At 44.3% G+C, this 23110-nt stretch overlaps 2 protein-coding genes across 6 annotated transcripts in view; both read right to left on the bottom strand.

The window, feature by feature from the left end:
• Positions 1 to 14620, bottom strand: part of LOC147626623 (uncharacterized protein C16C9.01c-like) — a 129943-nt gene extending 115323 nt beyond the window's left edge. The window contains exon 1 of one of the 5 annotated variants that reach the window (XM_086816679.1): positions 14393 to 14620. In XM_086816679.1, coding sequence (XP_086672805.1) covers positions 14393 to 14477 — 85 coding nt within the window. In that variant the 5' untranslated portion in view covers positions 14478 to 14620. The remainder of the gene's footprint in view (positions 1 to 14392) is intronic. The other 4 variants (XM_086816682.1, XM_086816681.1, XM_086816678.1 and 1 more) reach the window with 4 other exon arrangements.
• Positions 14621 to 17973: 3353 nt separating this feature from the next.
• On the bottom strand, positions 17974 to 18598 carry LOC147626622 (uncharacterized). The gene is made up of 2 exons (XM_086816967.1): positions 18311 to 18598; positions 17974 to 18240 (listed from the first exon to the last, which is right to left on the bottom strand). The coding sequence occupies exons 1-2, from the start codon at positions 18531 to 18533 to the stop codon at positions 18131 to 18133; spliced, it is 333 nt and encodes a 110-aa protein (XP_086673093.1). The 5' UTR covers positions 18534 to 18598; the 3' UTR covers positions 17974 to 18130.
• Between the last annotated feature and the right edge of the window lie 4512 nt (positions 18599 to 23110).

Here is a 23110-nt window from a genome sequence, read left to right as displayed (position 1 = left end):
GTCCCCCGTACCTGCACCAGCCACCATTGTACCTGCAACCCGCCCGCTCACCTGTCCCCCGTACAAGCTCCCGTCGCTTGCCAAGGTTGTGCCCGCTTGTACCTGCTGCCTGCTATCTTCAATACTTGCACATGGCCATCTGTACCTCCTGCCACGTCTGACCCTGCCAGGTACTCTGATCTTTGGAATTTAAGAAGAAAAAAAAATAAAAATAAAAATAAAAATTTGCAGCCATTTCAAGGCAGGTCAGATTCAGAAATTTCTAGGGGTTTGCCAAAAATTCCCCTTTGCTAGAAAAATTGCAGGTGGTGCCATTCATGCTCTTTGGGTTGGAATTTGGGGGTTTTCCAAATTGAGGTCAAAGTCAGCAAATTGAGCCTCTAACAGTTGCAAAATTTTGGGGCTTCTGTGAAAATTGGACAATTAACTGCACTTGAAGCGATTGGAGTGCATAAAAATTGGGGCTTTTCAGATTGGAGCATGTAATTGGGCATTACAGCTGTGATTTGTCGCATATGTATACACATTGTGTGTAATTGGACAATTTGGTGCCGGTTTACACTTGCTTCAATTTGCAGGCAAACATTTGCACAAGACATTTGGTTGCCTGGCAGTGCACATTGGTGCTTGGTTTGCTAGCAGGTATATTTTGTTGACATGGCTCAAAATGCTACAGATGTATTTGGTGTGCTCACCCAAGAGGACAAGTTGGATGGATCTAACTACTCCCTCTAGAGTTTCATGATCCGTAATTTGCTGGTAGCCAAAGGGCTTTGGGGCATCGTGTGTGGTGATGACACATGCCCACTTAACATACAGCCAGCCAGCCAGCCAGCCAGCCACGCCTCAAAGGGGTGGGGCTCAAAGAGCTCCTGAGGTAGAACCTGCTCCCACACAAGAGCATAAGAGATGGGACTCACAGGCCATGTCATTGATAGCCCTTTCAGTGAAAAGGACTATTATTCCGCACATTCGTTCTTGCAAGACATCGAAGCTTGCATGGGACACATTGGAAGCAATGTATCATGTACACAACGAGGTAAGAGTTGCCTACTTGAAGAGGCAATTCGATCTTCTTTCTATGGATGATCATCTCACCAAAGTAAAAGATTTGCAGGAACAATTGCTCAACATTGATGAGGTTATCCCAGACAGACAGCTGGTCACCAACACTCTTCATTCTTTACCACCTTCCTACTTGGGCTTTCACACCTCTCTCAACCTCTCTATGAGAGGAGGTCGTGATCCCGTCACTTTTGAAGAGCTAGTGGGTTTACTCTTGCAGGAAGAGCAAACAAGAGCAAACTCATTGAGCAACCGTGGTGGAGACAAGGCATTTACAGCCAAGGATAAGGGTAAAGCAAAGAGCTTTATGCATGGGGGACAACAGTCTAGCAAGGCTGGTCATGGACAGCCCTCTTCTGGTGGTGAAAAAATTGACAAAGGGGATGCAAACAAGCCCAAAAAGAAGGGCAAATGTCACTACTGCCATAAGCTTGGACACTACATCAGTGAGTGTAGAAAGCGGATTGCAAAAGAGAAAAGCAAAGAAGCAGGCAATGCAGTAGCAGACTCTTCTGATGACAAAGCACAACAATCAGCTAATGTAATTCAGGAAGAGTACACTGTTTTGGTCACATGCACTAGTGACACACCAAGTACTTCAGACAATGATATGTCTTGCATTGCATCTGACAGACAGGATGTATCATGGTATTTTGATAGTGGTGCTTCGAGCCACATCACTTCATGCAAAGATGTATTTCAGCACTTGGTTTATGCTTCAAATGGCCGCACTGTATCATGTGCAGATCATACCACATATCCAGTAAAGGAAATTGGCAATGTCATACTTATTGCAGCAAATGGTGCCAATATATGTATGAAAAATGTATTGTATGTTCCAGGGATAAAGAAAAATCTGCTCTCCGTCTCAGCCATAAACGACCAAGGTTTAAAGGTTGAATTTGAAGATGGGAAGTGTTTGGTAAAAGACCCACATGGTGAAAGCACAAAAGTTGCCTCACAATTTTTGGATGGAAGCTATAATGTGTGCAACTCATGTGTTGGCCAACAAAAGCTTTGAAAACCATAACACCATTTGAGGCTTGGTATAGCCGAAAGCCAACAGTGGATTATATGCGTACATTTGGGTGTTTAGCATATGCACATGTGCCAGAACAACTCCGAACAAAACTAGATGACAAAGCAATCAAATGCATTTTTGTAGCCTATAGCAATGACAGCAAAGGATACCGTCTTTATAATCCAACAACACGAAGGATTTTTGTCAGTAGAGATGTGGTATTTGCTGAAAATTCAGACCAGCCCATGTACAGCTTGTATAAAAGCAATGATGTGACATATTGGACATGTTTGATGGACTATTAATAACCCATTGCAATTAGGGGGGATTCAGATCAGCCAGCCCCTACACAAGAAAATCCTCATGTAGAACATGTGGAACAGCCAGCCATTTAGCCCCCTTCTATGGAAGAAGTGGAAGATCTTGTCAAGGAAGAGCAAACAACCATAGACAGAGCCAAGTCAGTACCCTCACGGAGTTCAAGGTGCAAACTAGAGGGGGGCTTCGTTGGTGATCAGGGGAGCTGTTTTTACATTTTGGATTGCAACCGGAGGTATGTTTCTAGCTTGTGGTGCAGCCTGACAAGTGGCTCTTGCCGTTCATCTTCTTCCCCAGCCCCTCACGGCGGGTGTTTCTCGGAGGATTTCTGTGGACTGTTTTGCTGCTGTCCAGCCGCTGTCTATCTCAGTTTTCTAAGGGGGCTGATTGGTCCTTGTGGTTCCTGCTGCTCGAGAAGTTTTGGAGATTGGTGGTGTGTGAAAATGGCATTTTTCCCAGCCCTAAAAAGGGGATTTTACTGGATTTTTTGGTTATTTTTGGGTTTTTTGGTCTTGTGCTGCTGGCCGACAGCCCCTTTACTGGGCCGACCAGCAGCCTACCTCATATATTTACACATGGCTTCATCAGTCATCATTCACCACATCATATACCACCATCTGCTGCTGCTGCCGGCACCTGCTCTACATCAGCATATCATCATCGTTGTCAGGTCAGCTCCAACGTTTTCTTCTGTTGCAGATCTTACCTTGGGACAGCAGCCCACTCTCTGCACTTCACGGATTTACATCAACTCATATCATGGGACAGCAGCCCTCTCTGCTACAGTAGAGCACTTCAGCGTTTTACATCAGCTCATATCATGGGACAGCAGCCCTCTCTGCTACAGTAGAGCACTTCAGTGTTTTACATCAGCTCACACCTTCGGACAGCAGCCCACGCTCTGCTACAGTACAGCACATCAGTGTTTTATCATCAGTTCATATCTTGGTACAGCACCCCACTCTTTGCTACAGCATATCTGCGTTTTTCTTCTACAGTTCTTGGGATAGCAGCCCTCTCTGCTCACCATCTCACATCATCAAGACGGAAGCCCTCTCTGCTTATCTTCATCGACACCACTTAGGACAGCAACCCTCTCTGCTCCTCACCGCTACTCAGGTATTGCAGCACCCTCATCACCAAAGCTTGTTAGAAATGTGCATCTCAGTGTTTTGGGGCCTTACTATTTATCTGGTATTTTACTGGATTTCTCCTAACTATTTGTCCAGGGCCAGTCGGCCAGCCCTCGAGGCAGTCGGCTAGTTCCCTCTTGCACTATATAAGGAGTTCCCCATTATTTACTCATTCATCCACTTCCCTTGCACATAGTTCAACATTCAGTTGCTTGCTGGCCATTGCCATTGTAAAGCTTTACTGTTGTTACAAAAGGTGATCGTGTCCAACTCTCTCAATCTCCTTTGCACTCTCATATGTTTACTGTTTATGCTTCCGCCTGTGCTTTCTCCTTCATGGTATCATACGCTTAGGTCTAGGCTGCTCCAAACTCTGCAAATCTGCCCACTTTGCTGTGCGTTTTGCTTCCATCACTTCTTCGGCTGCAAATCAGTCCCATACAGGAGCTGCATTTCAATACCTTGCTGCGTTTCTAGTCCAACCCTCTTCTGGTTGTTGTCGGCCAGCCCTACAGGCTGTGTTTTGCTCTTCAGAGGCAGTTTTTTGAAGTGTTCTAGCTGCGTTTTCTTCTACAGCATCTGTTGGTGGTGTGTGGTGCTGCCAAACAAGTGGCTCTACACTGTCTTCTTCCTCCACGAGTCCCTGCCCTTCCGGTAGGATGTTCTCGGTGGATCTTGGACTGTTTTGCCGCTGTCCCGCCGCCTCCTCTCTACGGTTTGAGAGGGGGCTGATTGTTCCTGGTGCCTCACTTCGTTGGAAAGCACTTGAGAGAAGCGTTTGAGAGCTGAGATTTGTTCTTTGTTGCTGTGGATATGGCTCCCCCCTGTACGAACAAGGATGACAAGTTGAAAGGACCCAACTATGCTCATTGGAAGCTTCAGATGCGGATCTAGTTCATCCACAAGGGTTTGTGGGACATTGTTCAGGGCACTGAAAGGAAGCCCGAGCGCCCTCAAAACTCTAGGAGGTGGACTCAAGATCAGGAGGATGAATTTGTTGTGGAATTACAAGACTGGGAGAATCGGGACTCGAAGGCGCATTCTGTGCTTGTGCGGACCATCACCGCGGAGGTCCACCGACAGTGCAAACTCTCACCAGTGCTCATCAGGTATGGTCAAAATTGGAGAATCTCTTTGCTCGAGATTCATTGATGAGGGCAGTTACCCAGCTCTACGGCTTGTTATTTCCTGAAGGCAATTCAATGCAGTCTTTTCTCATGAAGGTCAAAGTTATCTATGACCAGTTACTGGCTATGGGTGCTGCTTTGTCCTCTTCTCATCAGCTGGCTGCTCTTATCCTCACCAAGCTTCCTCCAAACTATGATGTGATTTCTCGATCTTTGCGGTGCCAAGTCACATCCACTCAGTTGGATTTTGATGATCTTAGCTCCCTACTTTTGGAGGAGGAGTCCGTTCTCATCTCACAGGGTAAGTTGAAGGTGTCAGTCAACAGTTCTGACCAGGCACTTTCCTCAGTTTAAAAGAAAGGTCGGAGTCGTTGCTTCTCTTGCCGAAAAAGAGAGCATCTGTCCAAGGATTGTCTGTCCAAGAAGAAGGACAAGACCAAGGGCAAGGCTTCATCTCAGAGAAAAAGGAAAGACACGACACAGGATAGTGATACAGATTCTAGTACCACCTCTAGGGCTCCCAAGGCACTTCCGGCTCAGGAGACCCCAGATGGTGTGCTTCTCTAGTACACATGCAGTTTCCCCCCTTGTGCTTCCAGCTAGAAGAGGCGTGTGGGCGGAAGAGGGGGCTGATTACAGCTCCACCTACTCGTGCATGGGGACCATGATTCGGAGTTCCAAGCATTAGACATCTGGCAGGACATGGTTATCTCTGGTACAACAGCGATTATGAATTGGATCTGTTCCAAGTTCATTGTTCGAGGCTTTTGGGACGTGATGTGTTCCGTCCACTATTGGGGATTATGTGCGCAACATGTCCAGCAGCTCATCATCTACTCTTGGAGTTCACTGCACACTTGTGTGGGAATTCGTGGCCAAGCAAAGTTCCTTGCTGTTCATGGTGGCATCTTGTTTCGAGGAAACAGGTTGGTGGGTGCTCTCTCCAAGGTGATTCCAATATTCACAGTGCTGGAGGATCCTTGGTTGCATCTTCATCGACTTATCTTCTTCTGACTCTTGCACACTATGAGTTGCAAAGGGGGTGTTAGAATTGTGCATCTCAGTGTTTTTGGGCTTTACTATTTATCTAGCATTTTACTAGATTTTCTCCTAATTATTTGTCCAGGGCAAGTCGGCCAGTCCTAGAGGCAGTCGGCCAGTTCCCTCCGGCACTATATAAGGAGTTCCCCATTATTCACTCATTCATCCACTTCCCTTGCACGTAGTTCAACATTCAGTTGCTGGCCATTGCCATTGTAACGCTTTACTGCTGTTATAAAAGGTGATCATGTCCAACTCTCTCAATCTCCTTTGCACTCTCTCATATGTTTACTGTTTATGCTTCTGCCTGTGCTTTCTCCTTCAAAGCCTGCACCACTCAGGTATTGCAGCACCCTCGTCACCAGAGCTTGCACCACTCAGGACAGCAACCCCCTCTGCTATTCATCACCACTCAGATACCGCAGCACCCTTGTCACCAGAGTCTGCACCACTTCACCTTCCGCTGCCCACTACTACCTCGGAGTGTCTTTGCCTCACATCAACGGCGTTCGTCACCGCCGACTGTGCTTCAGCTCCGACATCGTCTTTGCTTCTGCACCGGTCTTCTACTCAAAGTCACCTCTCATTAGAGGGCCTCTTGTCTCACCATCATATATACACTCACTCACCCATTTCATGCTGTGTTGTTTTGCTTTGATCTCTCGTACATCTGGTCCTTTCGTCCTTTTGCACTCACATGGTATCAAAGCTATCGTGAGCAAAGGGATTGAAGACCTCGAGAGCACACAGCATGGATCGTCCACCCGCACTCTCGGAGGACCAAATTTTCTCACTAGAAGTTGTTTCTCCTTACTCTGATCTGGACCACGGTGGATGGGACTTCTCACTCAATGGAGAGCCCCATTCAAGATCTTACATTGGGAGACGATCAACCCATGTACATCTACTCATCTTCACCACCTTTGCCATCATCTCCCTCTCTGATCTTATGGGACCCTGGTATCCTTCATTTTCTCTCATCTTCTCTCATGGTCCCCTTTTTGGCCTGAAAGGGGGTGTGTAAAAATGGCATTTTTCCCAACCCTAAAAAGGGGATTTTATTGGATTTTTGGGTTTTTAGGTCATGTGTTGGTTGACAGCCCCTTTACTGGGCCGACCAGCAGCCTACCTCATATATATACACATAACTTGATCAGTCATCATTCACCACATCATATACCACCATCTGCTGCTGTTGCCAGCACCTACTCTACATCAGCATATCATCATCGTTGTCAGGTCAGCTCCAACGTTTTCTTTTGTTGCAGATCTTACCTTGGGACAGCAACCCACTCCACTCTCTGCAGTATAGCGTTTCCTTCTTCAGCAAAACCCTGGGGACAGCAGCCCTCTATGCTACAGTAGAGCACTTAAGCGTTTTACATCAGCTCCCACCTTGGGACAGCAGCCCACTCTTTGCTGCTACAGTACAGCACATCAGCATTTTATCATCAGTTCATATCTTGGGACAGCATCCCACTCTCTACTACAGCATATCTGCATTTTTTTTCTACACTTCTCCTCGAGACAGCAGCCCTCTCTGCTCACCATCTCACATCATCACGACAGCAGCCCTCTCTGCTTATCTTCATTGACACCACTCGGAACAGCAGCCCTCTCTGCTCCTCACCACCACTCAAGTATTGCAGCACCCTCATCACCAGAGCCTGCACCACTCGGGATGGTAGCCTTCTTTGCTCTTCATCACCGCATCACCCTTGTCACCAGAGTCTGCATCACTTCACCTTCCACTACCCACTACCACCTCGGAGTGCCTTTGCCTCACATCGACACGAACCTTCGTTCACCGACCGTGCCTCAGCTCCGATATCGTCTTTGCTTCTGCACCGGTCTTCTACTCAGAGTCACCTCTCATCAAAGGACCTCTTGTACATATTTTCTCTCACCATCATATATACACTCACTCACCCATTTCATGCTGTGTTGTTTTGCTTTGATCTCTAATACATATGGTCCTTTAGTCCTTTTGCCCTCATCGGTGGCACAAAGACTTGCTTGTGGAGGTTTGCTATTGCCGTGGATATGGGTTCCCTCTTGGAGAAGGAATCTGTCCTTGTTTCTATGGAGAAGGTAAGGTTTCCTCCTAGTGGACAAGATCAAGCACTTTCTATGGTGCAAAAGACAGGACGGTGTCGCTGCTACTCTTGGGGAAAGTAGGTTCATTTGGCCAAGGATTGTAAGAGCATCGGTAAAGCCCAGGCCAAGACCAAGTTTTCAAAGAAGGACAATGATCATATACAGGATGGTGACTCTGATACTTCTAGCGTCCCCAAGGCTGCAAAAGCTAGGGAGGACCTGGATAGTCAGCTTCTATAGTTATGCTCCAAGTTCATTGTTCGAGGTCTTTTGAGATGTGATGCGTTCACCGTCTACTGTTGGGGGATGATGAGAGCGGTGTTTTCCATAGACTCATAATTATATACCTAGAGCCAAGCAGATTTCTTTGCTATTGAGGGTGGCATTTTGTTTCGAGAAGTCAGGTTGGCACATGCTCTTTCCGAGGTGTATCCGGTATCTACAATACTGGAGTGTCCATGGTTGCATCTTCATCATCTTATCTTCTTTAGACTTTTGCACACTATGAGCTGGAAAGGGGGTGTTAGAATATTGTGCATCTCATTGATCTGAGAACAGGACCTTTTATTGGACACATATTTTTTCTCATGTTTTGCCTAGTCGTGGGGTAATTTACTCCTGTCGGCAAGCTACATGGGGCCAATCGGCCAGCTCCTTAATGGCAATCGGTTAGTTCCTTGCCTCCCTATAGAAGGTCCTCTTCCCTTCTCACTTGTTATTCATCCAACACTCATCCACAAGCATATGTTCTACACCATTTGCTAACTAGTATTGCCATCGTAAAAGCCTCTTGCTACATAATAAAGATGTTCATTATCCGATGTCTCTTTCCCTCTCCCTCTCTCCCCCTCTCCTATGTTTTGCTTCCGCATTGTGAAACTTTATCGGTCATATAGCAATCGGCAACTATCACGGGCACCTAAGCAAGCAGGCGGCCAGCGTTAGTGTGAAGGCCAACAATGTGGGAAGCAATAAAGTAAGCGCAACATTTAAGATAACATTTTAGGAATATTTAGTCCAAGAATTGCCCGATAGCATCTCAGGAGGCCAACCAACAACCTCGGCATATATATAAGTCTAAGCCATCATTTGAATCATACATTCATTCATCATTCAGAGGTCACCCTTTGGGGTAGACCAACAGCCTTTGAAGATATAAATACAAGAAAACATTGACACCAACTCTCTCTCTTCTACTATCTCCTCTATCTTAATCATGTTTAATCAGCATCTTGTTCTTAATCAAGCTTAGGACTGTGGACCACTACAGCAAGGCTTCCACACATGCAACCGATACAAAATGGGACCATCATCATCATACAATCTATGAAGCTAACCCCCCCCTCCATAGGAGGAGGGGGCCATGTAACATGCGGAAGCTCTGGGGAGTCTTCTTTCAACCCTAAACACTCTTGGAAGACATCTGATGCAAAACGCAAATATAGAGAGAGAGTAGAGAGAGAGATGTGCTGGAAATTCAGTATATTCATATGGTACAAAAAGGTACATGAATCCTTGCAGCCATGGGCTGCTTTTTGGAAAAGGTAGAAAACCCTAACTCTAGTCCTATGCCTAGACCCAACTCAAAAAGGAGTTGAATGGCTAACACAATGAGCATCTGAGGCTATTTATAGTCTCTTGAATGATTGGAGGAGCTGGCCGACTGCTGTCGGACCAGCCGACTGGCATTAATATTCATTAAAATGTTGAGCGCTTGCAGCCGCCTTTACCAGGTACAGCCGACTCCACTTGTACAACCAACAGCCCCCTTGTCTTGCAGACGACAGTCTCTTCCAAGTTTTTCCATGCCTTGCTCCAACCTACACTGCCAAAAGTGCTCTGTGTTCCATCATCCTGACTCTACCTGGTTCATACTCTTTCTCTGGCTGCCTCTTCTGGATTTAGCCCTGAAAATGTCCATGGCATCTATGATGCACATGACATCCCCCTCTGCTAAACTTGATGACGAACCTGCTCTTGGATGATTGTCATCATCCCAATCTTTTCTCGAAGGCCCTCTGTCATCATCCATCCCTAGCAACCCTTTTTCTCTGAAAACCCGGCCTGTTCTTCAAACCACTCTGTCTCTGACGAAGATCTATGCATCTGTTTTCCTCTAGTCCACAATCCATTCCTGCCCTGACTCTGAACACCGTCTTGGTCTTCATTCCTGTGAAATGAGTCTGGCACTCCACCCTTGGAGGATAAACCTACCTCCCTTGGGACCGTTGCCCGGGAACCTATCTCGCTCACAGGACTGCCATCCCCTTTGGCACTGTGGAACACCACCAACCAACCTCCTGGGAGTTCTTCCCGATTCTATGCTCCTTGCCTTGGGCTTCGTATCCGTGTACTTTCCTGTACCTTGGACCTGTACACCATCATATGGGACTAAATCAGTGTTTAGCTTTGCTGAGCCTGATGCTCTGATACCAATGTAACATGCGGAAGCTCTAGGGAGTCTTCTTTCAGCCCTAAACACTCTTGGAAGACATCTGATGCAAAACGCAGATATAGAGAGAGAGTAGAGAGAGAGATGTGCTGGAAATTCAGTATATTCATATGGTACAAAAAGGTACATGAATCCTGCTGCCTTCTGGAAAAGGTAGAAAACCCTAACTCTAGTTCTATGCCTAGACCCAACTCAAAAAGGAGTTCAATGGCTAACACAATGAGCATCTGAGGCTATTTATAGTCTCTTGAATGATTGGAGGAGCTGGCCGACTGCTGTCAGACCAGCCGACTGGCATTAATATTCATTAAAATGTTGAGCGCTTGCAGCCGCCTTTACCAAGTACAGCCGGCTCCACTTGTACAGCCGACAGCCCCCTTGTCTTGCAGACGATAGCCTCTTCCAAGTTTTTCCATGCCTTGCTCCAACCTACGCCGCCAAAAGTGCTCTGTGTTCCATCATCCTGACTCTACCTGGTTCATACTCTTTATCTGGCTGCCTCTTCTGGATTTAGCCTTGAAACTGTCATGGCATCTATGATGCACATGACATCCCCCTCTGCTAAACTTGATGACGGGATTCCAACCTGCTCTTGGATGATTGTCGTCATCCCAATCTTTTCTCGAAGGCCCTCTGTCATCATCCATCCCTGGCAACCCTTTTTCTCTGAAAACCCGGCCTGTTCTTCAAACCACTCTGTCTCTGACGAAGATCTATGCATCTGTTTTCCTCTAGTCCACAATCCATTCCTGCCCTGACTCTGAACACCGTCTTGGTCTTCATTCCTGTGAAATGAGTCTGGCACTCCACCCTTGGAGGATAAACCTCCCTTGGGACCGTTGCCCGGGAACCTATCTCGCTCACAGGACTGCCATCCCCTTTGGCACTGTGGAACACCACCAACCAACCTCCTGGGAGTTCTTCCCGATTCTGTGCTCCTTGCCTTGGGCTTCGTATCCGTGTACTTTCCTGTACCTTGGACCTGTACACCATCATATGGGACTGAATCAGTGTCTAGCTTTGCTGAGCCTGATGCTCTCATACCAATGTAACATGCGGAAGCTCTAGGGAGTCTTCTTTCAGCCCTAAACACTCTTGGAAGACATCTAATGCAAAACGCAGATATAGAGAGAGAGTAGAGAGAGAGAGATGTGCTGGAAATTCAGTATATTCATATGGTACAAAAAGGTACCTGAATCCTTGCAGCCATGGGCTGCTTTCTGGAAAAGGTAGAAAACCCTAACTCTAGTCCTATGCCTAGACCCAACTCAAAAAGGAGTTGAATGGCTAACACAATGAGCATCTGAGGCTATTTATAGTCTCTTGAATGATTGGAGGAGCTGGCCGACTGCTGTCGGACCAGCCGACTGGCATTAATATTCATTAAAATGTTGAGCGCTTGCAGCCGCCTTTACCAGGTACAGCCGACTCCACTTGTACAGCCGACAACCCCCTTGTCTTGCGAACGACAGCCTCTTCCAAGTTTTTCCATGCCTTGCTCCAACCTACACTGCCAAAAGTGCTCTGTGTTCCATCATCCTGACTCTACCTAGTTCATACTCTTTATCTGGCTGCCTCTTCTGGATTTAGCCCTGAAAATGTCCATGGCATCTATGATGCACATGACAGCCATCAAGGATATCAAGCATGGGGTTATAGCCTGTAGAGGGCTCTACACATCCCCTGGGCGTGCGAAGGTGGCTCTGTTCCTCTCCAAGGTCTTCCAAGTTGGGGCTGATGTTGTCTGTGTTGCTAACGAGGTCCAGGGAGCGTTGGGCTCACTCTAGTGTCGTGGCCCAATTTAGAGTCACACCAAAATGGGGTCTGGAAGGGGTCGGGCACTTGAGAATGTGTGGCTCAATGAGGCTGTGGCCATGGGTATGTCATCCATGGCTGGTGTGGCGTCCTCTCCGTTGTCTCTGGCCACCACCTCTCCATCACATTATATGATGAGCCCATGAACTACCCCAACTCCAAGAAAAATCTGCTATATGCTATAATTGCTCCCCCATCCTTGGATCTCTTCTCGAAGCCCATGTCATCTATGTCCATGTCCTAAAGAATGATATGATCTTGCTCAAAACCGAAGAGGCTGATCCGGGTACTTCCGGTCCGGCCATTAAAATCACCTAACAAGAGGATCTCCCCTTGTGTAGAAAACGAGAGAGAGAGAGAGAGAGAGAGAGAGACAGAGACACAGAGACAGAGAGGGTGTTGCTTGCCATGGTTTGGTATTTGTTGGTGCTATGATCGTGGATACATTAGCCAGTTGCAGAGGGTGATCCGCAACTTCTTATGGTCAAGGCTTGATGCACATCAAATACCAGGGCCAACGTTGTCTGGGAAAATATTATCCTTCCCAAGCACAAAGGGGGATTAAACATCATTGATACAAAAGTCTCGTGCAAAGCTCTGCTTTGAAAGCTCGTGGTTAGAGCATTCCTTCTTGGTACTGAGGCTTGGAAGGATTTCATGTGCCATGTTCTTTCATGTGTCCCTCAGAGTGGTGGTGACTAGAGGAATAGCACACGTTTTATTTTCTTTGAGGCAAATTACCAGCATCCATCCTCCCACTAGTTTCGCAACCTATTATGTGAAACTACCTTATCAAAGATTATTAGCATACCCCTAGTTGGAGCAAGATATATGCATACGCCAGGCTAGGAGAGATGTGCAATGACAGTACTTGACTAAAAGAACTTTAAAAGTCTTATAGATAATCAGAGGCCTCTCGGAGAGAGTTGCACAAATTGATGCAGCTATACCTAGCCATTGAATAACTGATACATTCTTGGATGAGTATCACTTGTGGTTGGGGTTTCTTTTTGGATGAGTATCACTTGTGGTTGGGGTTTCTTTTTGGACAAGCGTGTCTCCTTAGGTGATGGGACAAGCGTCTTTTTTTTTGGGGCAAGCGTGTCTCTTTAGGTGATGGGATACCCGAAACCAAAGGAGGAAGAGGCTGTTGCCTTCTATTCCATTTAGTCTTCATGGGATTCCCAAAGGAGGAAGAGGCTACCGCCTTCTATTCCATTCAGTCTGGATGGCGGATGGAGATATGTGATGTACACGTGATCACACCTCGATCTTTGATCCATCCAGTGAGTAGTGGGTCGCTCTAGAAAGTGACCCTTCCCCGGTCATGGTTACTCATGCTTCCTAGTGCCTATGGCTACATGGTGGATTCCCTTTCAGATATCTACATTGAGACCTTGGTGAGTGGGAATGGACTGATGCAACTTACCCACGAGGCGCATATCTTTCTTCACTTACACTGAGTGTAACACCAGGTTGCTCATGCTTAGATAGACCCAAAGAGTTCCCACTCTTAGGCCTCACTAGGAGACATATGGCATTACACATTCAAAGCAAAGACTCTAGCACTCGTATAGGAGGAGCTAGGTATCCTACTTCTTTTGGCTATTTCTACACCCACCAACCAATGGAGATCTATTTCTGGCTTGGACCCCTCTTGTCCTACATGCCCAACTCCATCCAAGACAGTGTATCATTGCTTATGGGAGTGTAGAGGAGCACATAGAATTAGGGAGTGATGCTATCTATATTACTTGGGGTGCTATTGCACGGTTAACTCAGTCTAGCCCAAAGCTGAAAATCATGTTATACTTGTAAGTAGGGACATAACTCAAAGTTGTTTGCTTCATGAAATCCCCTAGTCACAAAACACACACCACCTTCACTGAGTATTGACACCACTTGGGAGATTATTGCTAGTATCATGGTGAAGCATATCTAGACTTCCAGATTCTAAGAGGCCTTCGAAGGTTTTATGGCACAGATGCTTAGAGGCCTTCGAGGGTTTTATGGCATCTGGTGTATTTGCAATATATGGAGTGACATCATTCACACTCTTTTCGCCATCTGAGCCCATCTTCTAGAGCTGCTACGTTTACAAAGTGCAGCAAATTTGTTCCGAACCATGGTATTTTCTTCTTCTCCACTACATGGTTTTAATACCAATCCGATCTCCCTTTGTATGATTTTATTTTATTTAATAGAAGTCTCCTTTCTGAAAGAAAAAATAAAAATCACACATACATATGGGACTATTGACCATGATGGCAAGCGAACTCATTGATAGAGGGACATTTATAGTGTAATCTTTTTCAGAGCTTACCCCCGCCACCGAGGGACTCCATGACGGTGCGCCCGTCTGGATGCACAATGTCATCTATGATGATGGTAAAGGTCACAAACTCCATGTCAGGAAAGCTGTAATATTCAGCTGCCAGGGCGGAAGGCTCGTTCACAAGGGTTCTGGTTTTGAGCACACACGGAAAAAATATATATATATCCTTCAAAAGAAAAGCTTAATTCTGTCATTTAATATTTCCTTCTTAATCAGGATGTTATCCTTCACGTTTCAGGCCTGCTCCTCCTACCATTCAATTAATTAATGAAGTGGTTTCAAATTTTACCTTGTAAAACCCTTAGAGTTCTTTTACTAATCATTTTTTTATTGAAAGTATGTGGAAGATTTTTTATGATTTGGATGCCACATATTACTTGCTCTTTTGCATGCAGGGTGCGTCTATTTAGCGAGCCAAGAGCAGTGAGCACAGAGCAGTGAGTAGAAATAAAGTCCTTGTGAAAGTGAGCAAGTAGGGGCATGGTATGATGTTAAGCGAGCATGTAATGTTAAAGAGAAGAGTGAAACCATAGTGCAACTCTATAATGAACAGAACAAAGAAGACTAAAAAAGTTTAAAAATGACTATTGCAAATAAAGCATTTTCAAATGAATGGTGCGGATATAAAAAATCACTACAAAACTCATACTACTTGGCTCGCTAAAAAGACGTTGAATTGGTCATTGAGCTACTAATAGAAACAAACTATTGTTTGCAACCACATGGAAACCACAGCGACCAGAGAGCATAGAAATCAAGCCATTAAGATGCACACCAATTTTAATAGCCATACCACTGACACAACAATATAATACTGTTTAGAAACCATAACCATAGGATTTAAAATTTTTATAATCCAAATAAAAATTGTCCAACAATCAGCTACATGCTATTGTAAAAAACATTCAGAAGCATAACATCCATCAAAACATTACTTCCAATAGTCCCAAAAAAATGATTGTCTCAATTAAAAAAAGACTATCTCTAATGGCATTCTGATGTAGACATGTGATCCTCATAACTGCAAGAGACACAAAGAAAAGAAAATAAGCTTTATCAATACAAAATTATTCTCTACTAACATATTTATCTTTTCAACATGCATACCTTTGCTGAGTATGGTTCTAACAGGTGATCATAGATCTGCTCATCCTTGTCTAACATTATGACATTGCGATCCATAAATGCTGCCACTAGCCCAAGAGTTCCAGTGCCAGCAAACAAATCCAAAATCGTGTCCCCAGGACGACTGAAGACGGAGACGATGTATTTGCTAAGCCGCTGACCTCTCTGACAACCGCCCCGCCATGGTCTACCCTTTCTCTTCACCAGATCCTCCGATGGCACTCTTGAAAACGCACACAAACCATTAACCATATGCCATAAAGATCACCGAAAATCATTTTAAATTCTATCTTGATTTGAATGCATACATACATGTCAAAGATAAGATCTTGCCCTACATCAAGATCATCACCTAGTGCCAAATCCCTTAGTTGATCCCCATGCATCACAAAGCTTGTAGCAGGAGATGTTGAGCGAACAAAAACAGCCAATATTAGACAAGTGACCTACAAGCAAAGACACATTGGTTGTTCATGCATTTTCACCTTAAATGGGACAAAGAAGATTTGCACAAATGACAGCCCCAAAGAGAACAACACCAATACCTGGGTAGTAATCATTTGCCCCATCTTCTTCCCAATAGGTGGAGTACACCTCACAACCTGTCTATGATAAATGCCAAACCCAACGCTCTGTGCAACCTGCTCAATGGTCACTCCTTCTTCCATAGTGTAAAGGCATGTAAAGAAGCCTCGATCCGAGAGACAAGAATCAACAACTTTAAAAGTAGAGTCATACATGCCATCCCCAATCTTATTCCAATATGGAACCTTGTTTGCAACACAACCTCCAATGATGATATTTGAGGGGAAGTCTGCAAATATCAACTCCACACAGTAATCGGACCCTCTACTCTTGACATTCCCTACTGTGCAAATAACATTCATGGCATCAAGCACTTGCTTTCCCAATGAGGATGCATCCTCCATGTTCACAAAAGTAGCTGCAAGGTCCTCAATACTGACATTGAAGGCATAAATGGTTCCTATAGACAGGTTTTTGACATTTAACACACATAGTCTCAAGTCAAAACAATCGGATCACGATAGAGATGAGGTAGGAAGCTCACATACCTGGAGCTTGCAATGTCTTGGTTATGATGTCAGTTGTATCCCGCCTGCACTACTATTGGATGTCTGTTGTTGACTCTGCTCCCTATTTGCTTCCATTGCTCGATTCACCTCCAATGCACGATTCACTATTTCCCTCCCTAAATTCACTGGCAATGACTTACGAAAAGAAGCCGATGCAATCGATGTTGCATGTGATGTGGATGTGGCCTCATTATGATCAATTTGCTGGCTACGAAGCTCCAATATAGACTTATGTTGGCGATACAGATCAAGCTCCTCCTCAGGCACATGGTTTCTTTCAAGGTCCAACCACCACGGGCAGAAACGAGACTCTATGCTTGACATGGCCTGTTCAATGACAAACATGGGTAAACACAACTCACCCTCAATATGAACATGTTTCTCAATCATGGATTCAAAATGACAAATTCAATCACTTACTCTTCCAAGCTTCAAATCGGCATACATATAAGATTGATTGTCAACACAAAGCCACACACTAGCGAGAGGGGGTAAAATATCCAATTGGTGCTCCTCAATTTCAGAAAGCAACCATCTGCAAGCCAAAGCACAAATGATAAAACAACACACAGAAAGAAGCATGCATGTTTTTTAACAAGGAATATCTGGGTTATGTTGGAGGAAAACCTATAAACGACTCGCCGTGCAGCACTTTGTAGGCCTGGTTGATGGTCAATATCATGGCTAAATTTTATGCCTCCTTCGTGCACTTTGAAAGCCCTTTTGAAGTACTTTCTTCTGCATAGAACAACAAAAGAGGTGAATCGGCTCTCACCTGGCAACCTGACTCGATCGGCATTTTTAATATCATTTTGGATTCTCAAACCCAGCTCCGTGATCTGAAGCCAGTAGGAGTACATGTGCAGCCATTCCCTAACCTTTGTCTTATCATTTGGCATACCCTCAAGTGATTGCACTGTAGCCTGAGAGTTGTCCAATAGCTTGACAATGTGAGCATTATCTGTGTCTCTGATGCAAGCAGAACCTATCATATTGAGCTTTTCCTCTGTGGCCACATGATTGCTTGACGCGTGCCATGGGAGGGAGAGCACTGCACACCAAAAGGCCTCACCGTTGGAGGGATCAGCAATCCTTGCATATTTTGATGTTTTTCCTCTGTAGAGAACTTCTACCTTTCGAGTCACATTCTCCCTAGCAGACTCGGCAAGTGGTCCATTTGATGCCTCATCAATTTTTTGCTCCATCTCATCCTTGAACAAGAGCCAAGTCATAATCTGGATTGGTAAATGAAGCCAACTAGGCCTTCCTCTAGCAGATGCACTCTGCATCTCTCTCTCAACCCATAGCTTGTCCTCATTGTCCAAATGTGCCATGAGAGTTGTTAGGTCGGACTCTCCCAATCTTCTTAGTTGAAATAGACGATCACCAAATGTGGTTGGCACAAATGCATAATCATGCGTCCTACAAAACAAAGAAGAAATATGTTAATATTCTTGAGTACAAACAACTTACTTGACATAGAAGGAGACTCTGATAACAAATTAACTTACTTGTTCAACCTGGACAATGAAAACAAAAGCTCACCCACATCCCTCCGCTCGAACACATAAAATTTACAGAGAACACAACAATGCATGGACAAATCCCCTTGAAACCCTGTAATAAAACACAAAATTAGGAAGGACAAAGAAGCATAAGAAACTATAACATCCCAATGAGAACTCACCTGTAGAAATGCAGTCCATCCAAGCATTGTGTCGATTATTACCATCAAGAATATGCACCATTTTTCGGCTCAAGTACGGACCCCACTCGGGGTCAAGTGCAAGAGTTTCCTCAAATTGTTGATTCACAGTCCTCCAATGCTCATCCCAAGATTCCTCCCTCTCTTGTGTCAATGGTGTCTCCTCCCCTTCCAAGTCCATAATTGATACTGTGAAAGCTCCCATGCTCTCAATGTACCCACCTAGTTTTTTGAAGCTTCGAGTAAGAGATTTATCTGTTGAGGGAGAAACCTTTCGGATTGCCTCGGTCTGGATCATCCTACAGAGAGGAACACGTGGAGGTGGAGACCTAAATTTGACTCCTATCCTATCTAAAAAGGCTTGTGGAGTAGATGTCTCTAGAATCTTCCCAAAAATATCAACCTTATTTTTTTTCTGCTTGCTTCCTTCAGTTTGGGTTGTGACAACTGTTTCTTCTTGATCCTCTAGTGGATGTGTGTTCTCTTCCCCCTCTATCTCTCTCCCAGTATCCTCAGTATTCTCACCTTCATCCTCATTATCACCACCTTGAGTATTCTCACCCTCATTTTGATCACCTTTATTTTCCTCAATTGCCCCCACTACATTTTGTCCATCCTCCTCATTTCTTTCATCACTATGTAGATGCTGCCTATCCATATCCACCTCCAGGTTAGTGTCATCTATGATATGTACCGCATGCTCTGTAGTAGTAGGGTTTGAGGAGGCGGCTTGCTCCAAAGTGCTAGAAAAATCAGCTTGCCTCCTTGTGTGTCTCGATGAGCTCTCACCTGGGCCAACCTGCACACTCTTTTTCCGCTTAGCAAGAGGTAACTCATCCATTTTTGCACAACAAGAACCTTTCAAGCAAGATGCTCTAGTGAAATGACTCGAACTCATTTGAAAACCAGATAGCCATGCAAAAATACAAGAACAAATCTTCAAATAGTATTGTACTCGTATTGTATAATTAATTGATTATTTTAACAGCAAATTCAGTAATACGACACAAACTTAAAGAAAAGGTGGCACATTCACTAAAGAGATTAAATTCAGTACTGCAACACAATCATCAAACAAAGGTGGCACATTCACTATCCAACAAAACGGCCAACTCATTATAACGAACAGAATATCTTTGAGATTATCATATGGAGTGCTTTGGCCCAAATTCCAAGGCATTCAAAGCCGTATTGAATATTTTAAAAAAATCTCCATTGGAAAATATTTACGGAGCCCTTTTCAGGTGATCAATTCAAGGCATTCAAATTTATTGGAAAATATATAAAGATTCGGTAGCCCAAATCTGAAGGCATTCAATATTGAGTACTAATAAACTTTAGAAGTGATATTTCGCAATCCAACACTTTTTTAAGGACAAACGTTTTTCTTTTTGTGCTATTGTTCTTTAGATGCACATGTTTGCTGGTCTCCTCTCTCGACTGTGTGAGCCGTTTCTCAACCAAGAAGACATCAAATGTGAGTTTTTTGAGCTTCTTGTATACACAAAGTCTGCATAATATAGACAGTAGTAAGAGAGACAGTCTATGCAATGTGTTTGAGACAGCACCATATAGATAGCATGTTCTTACACTACTCTCTCCAAATTTCTGCCGCCGGGGGGATCCAAGGGGGGCGGGGCAGCGCCCCCGAAGCTTGAAACGAACTCAAAATCGTGATGATTTTGTCAATGCTCGGCAGCAAAACATCCTATTATTTTGTGCGCTGAGCGCACAAATTAATTCAAGAAAAATAGCAAGAGGTAACGCCGCACATCTCATACTGTGTGTGGAGTGTGGCAGCAGCAAAACATCCTATTATTTTGTGCGCTGAGCGCACAAATTCATTCAAGAAAAATAGCAAGAAGTAACGCCGCACATCTCATACTACTGTGTGTGGAGTGTGGCGGCAGCAAAACATCCTATTATTTTGTGCGCTGAGCGCACAAATTCATTCAGGCAAAATAGCACAAATTCATGGATGATGATACCTTTCTGTGTCTCTTTGTTGGGGAGAAAGATTGGAGTGGGGAGAGGGCCCTGTGCATGAGATCAGCGTTTCTTTGCTGGGGAGACGTATGATGCTTCATGATCGCTTCTCTGCGTGTGTGTTCGAGGGAAGATGCTTCTGTGTGGAGGACGACTAAAAGCGTTAAGTAATTGCTTCATAAGAAGTAGCCGACTACTAAAAACCCTAAGTTAGGCACTGGACAAATTTTTTTATCCTAACACTAATGAATTTCAACACTAAAATTTAAGGGTTTGGTCAATATTTTTCCGATTTATTTAAATCTATAGCACAGTTATGGTATGGCATCCAACTGGTAGAGTTTTTGAAATCTAACAGGAGATTATGAAAAAGCGCAAGAACTAACACAAAGCAAATATGTGTGTGTGTGTGTGTGCGTGTGTGTGTGTATACATACACACACGTGTACACACAAACATATATACATATATACATGTACTCTTTTTGATACCCTTCATTATGACTATTTTTGCAATAAATATTTTTATTTGCTTCTACCCATAGTCTTAAAATGAGCCTGGTAAAATTGTATTATGGCTAGTATATGCTATTGATTAGAGCAAGAACATCTAGTATTAAAATATTTTTGGCTAATATTCAATGTAAATTCCTTAATTGTTGTTGTGATTGCATTATGCAGGGAGGCTCGTGTTTTCCTCCATTCTACAATGGGTGCATGCATCCGAGTCCCCTTCTTGAATGGCAAATGTCTTGTGTCAATCAACATGATCCGGGGGAAGCTTGGAACTATTGGTGGGATAAATGTGGAGGCCTTACTTGAAATTGGAGGAGAGTATGAGCCCATTTGTCCTTTACACTTGTATGCAGGGATTGGAGACGAGGCATATTTTATCTTGGAGCATTCATTGTCCTCTGTATATATTGCCAAATCAGAGAATTATTTTGAGACCCCAGAACAAGGCCCCTCAACTATATTTCCTCCCGGTTCTCGAAAGAGTACTCCAATGTAAGTGGCATTAACTTTGACTTTGACATTTTCTGTTTTGCATTGCGCATTGAATTAGAGAGCATTGTGCTTTACAGTGACTTGGACACTGAAGCGATAGAAGAAATCAATGTCCAAGCACATGGATCATTGCAAGAGGAGATAGAGGTCTCTCCTGTGGAAAAGTGCTTTCAACATTTGGAAGAGGAAGATGTTCAGTTTGATACTGCGGTCTCTTGCTTTCAAATAATCCGCATGTTACCTCCTACTGATGTCTTGCACACTTTAATCCATGATTGTGATTACAAAGGCAAGGTAAAAGAGCTTCCCAAGGTGTACCCAGAGTTCAGTACATATGAGCTTGAAGGTGGGAAAGGTATGGAAGGGATGGAGCAAAAATACGAGGGCAACATTTGGACAAAGCCACAAACGCAAACTAGGGCCAATAAAACTTTTGTTCTTAGGAAGATCTTCTGCGGGGGAACCTTCCAGTGCATGAATGAGCACTGCTCCTTTAGGACACGTATGAATCAACCAAACAAACTCCATTGGAATGGGCAGCTGATAAAATCTCCAAAATATGGGAATTTAGCAATTGGGAGCTTTGGGAACCTTGAGTGTTTTTTCTGCAAGCATGTGCCAATGTGTCTTAAAGAATGTCCTGCCTGTGTCTATTATTTTATGCCAAAAGAATCAATGCATAGCAGACTATTTATTCATTATGGCAAACATACACACATGGTTTCCAAGGGAATGTGCCGAGCATCGATACGAAATATCAAGGCCTTTGTAGCACGTGCAGTGGGCATCGACCACAACGCTGGGCCCAGAAAGGTACAAATGATTGTGGCAAGGGAGGTGGTTCTAAGAGCATTCACTGATGATGACAAGACACAGGGAGAATTCATGACAGAGAGGGAGCTACAGGAGATGTCGCAAGAGTTGCAAAGTTTGATAAATGTCAAAAAGTACGTAGGAAGTGCAATTTAGCAAAGAATAGTATGCAATTATCATCTTTAATACACTAAGTATGCTTTATGAATGCAGGGTGAAGCAGATGGTAATGCAAACACGAAAAACAACACGGCCTCTGGGTGAAGGATATGAAGCCATTCTTAATCTAAAAAGAACATGCCATTTTGAGTTCTTCCATGGTTCTCGATTTCCATTGCAAGCCACCACTACTACTGAGCGTTGCTTTATCTTTAAGATGTCTACTACTGGACCTGGTTCTGGGATTGACATTGTTCGGCGAATGGACAAGGATGGTAATGGGGATCTTAATCAAGCATGGGTCTGCTTTGATCATGTGCATCGAGTGGATGGCATACAATGGGAGCACATGTTTATGACCACATGTAAGTTACAAGCGGTAGAGAGCATTGCTTAATTTGTGTCTTTAATATAACTCTGTTTCCATTTGTGGCATACAGGATTGGTGAACTATTGACAATAGCAACTTGTGAATTTAGAGAAGAGGATGAGGATGCTCAAGTCATGTTTTGGGAAAATATGAATTTGGTAATGGTGGAGCACACAGGGAAGGTAGCAAATTTTTTTGGGTTTATGGCGGATGAGGCTGGCGCTAACTGGAATGCAGTGAGACGTGTCTTCAACGACGGAAAGGAGATGATTGAAAGGGAAAGGTCATGTTTATGGCATTGGGAAGACAACCTTCCTGTCCACACGCAGAGGTACATCTATAGCCCACATCAAGAAAAGCACAGGGAATGTGTGAGAAGTGGAGGACTGCCCCAAACAAAGAAAGTGCCCTTCAGCAATTTCGCAGGATACGAGCATGGTGGGCAAC

The sequence above is a fragment of the Cibotium barometz genome, chromosome 22, assembly GCF_041138505.1.
Source record: "Cibotium barometz isolate CiBa-2024 chromosome 22, ASM4113850v1, whole genome shotgun sequence".
In the NCBI taxonomy this organism is placed as follows: domain Eukaryota; kingdom Viridiplantae; phylum Streptophyta; class Polypodiopsida; order Cyatheales; family Cibotiaceae; genus Cibotium; species Cibotium barometz.
The sequence above is the reverse complement of the archived record's forward strand: the minus strand, read 5'-3'. Positions and strand labels throughout refer to the sequence as shown.

Bases quoted from the DNA above. Each gene is read 5' to 3' on its own strand.
- LOC147626622 (XM_086816967.1), bottom strand. From the start codon at position 18,533: ATGGGAGCTTTCACAGTATCAATTATGGACTTGGAAGGGGAGGAGACA. The intron at 18,241-18,310 runs GTGAGTTCTCAT...GTTTTATTACAG, and splicing joins GATGGACTGCATTTCTACAG to GGTTTCAAGGGGATTTGTCC.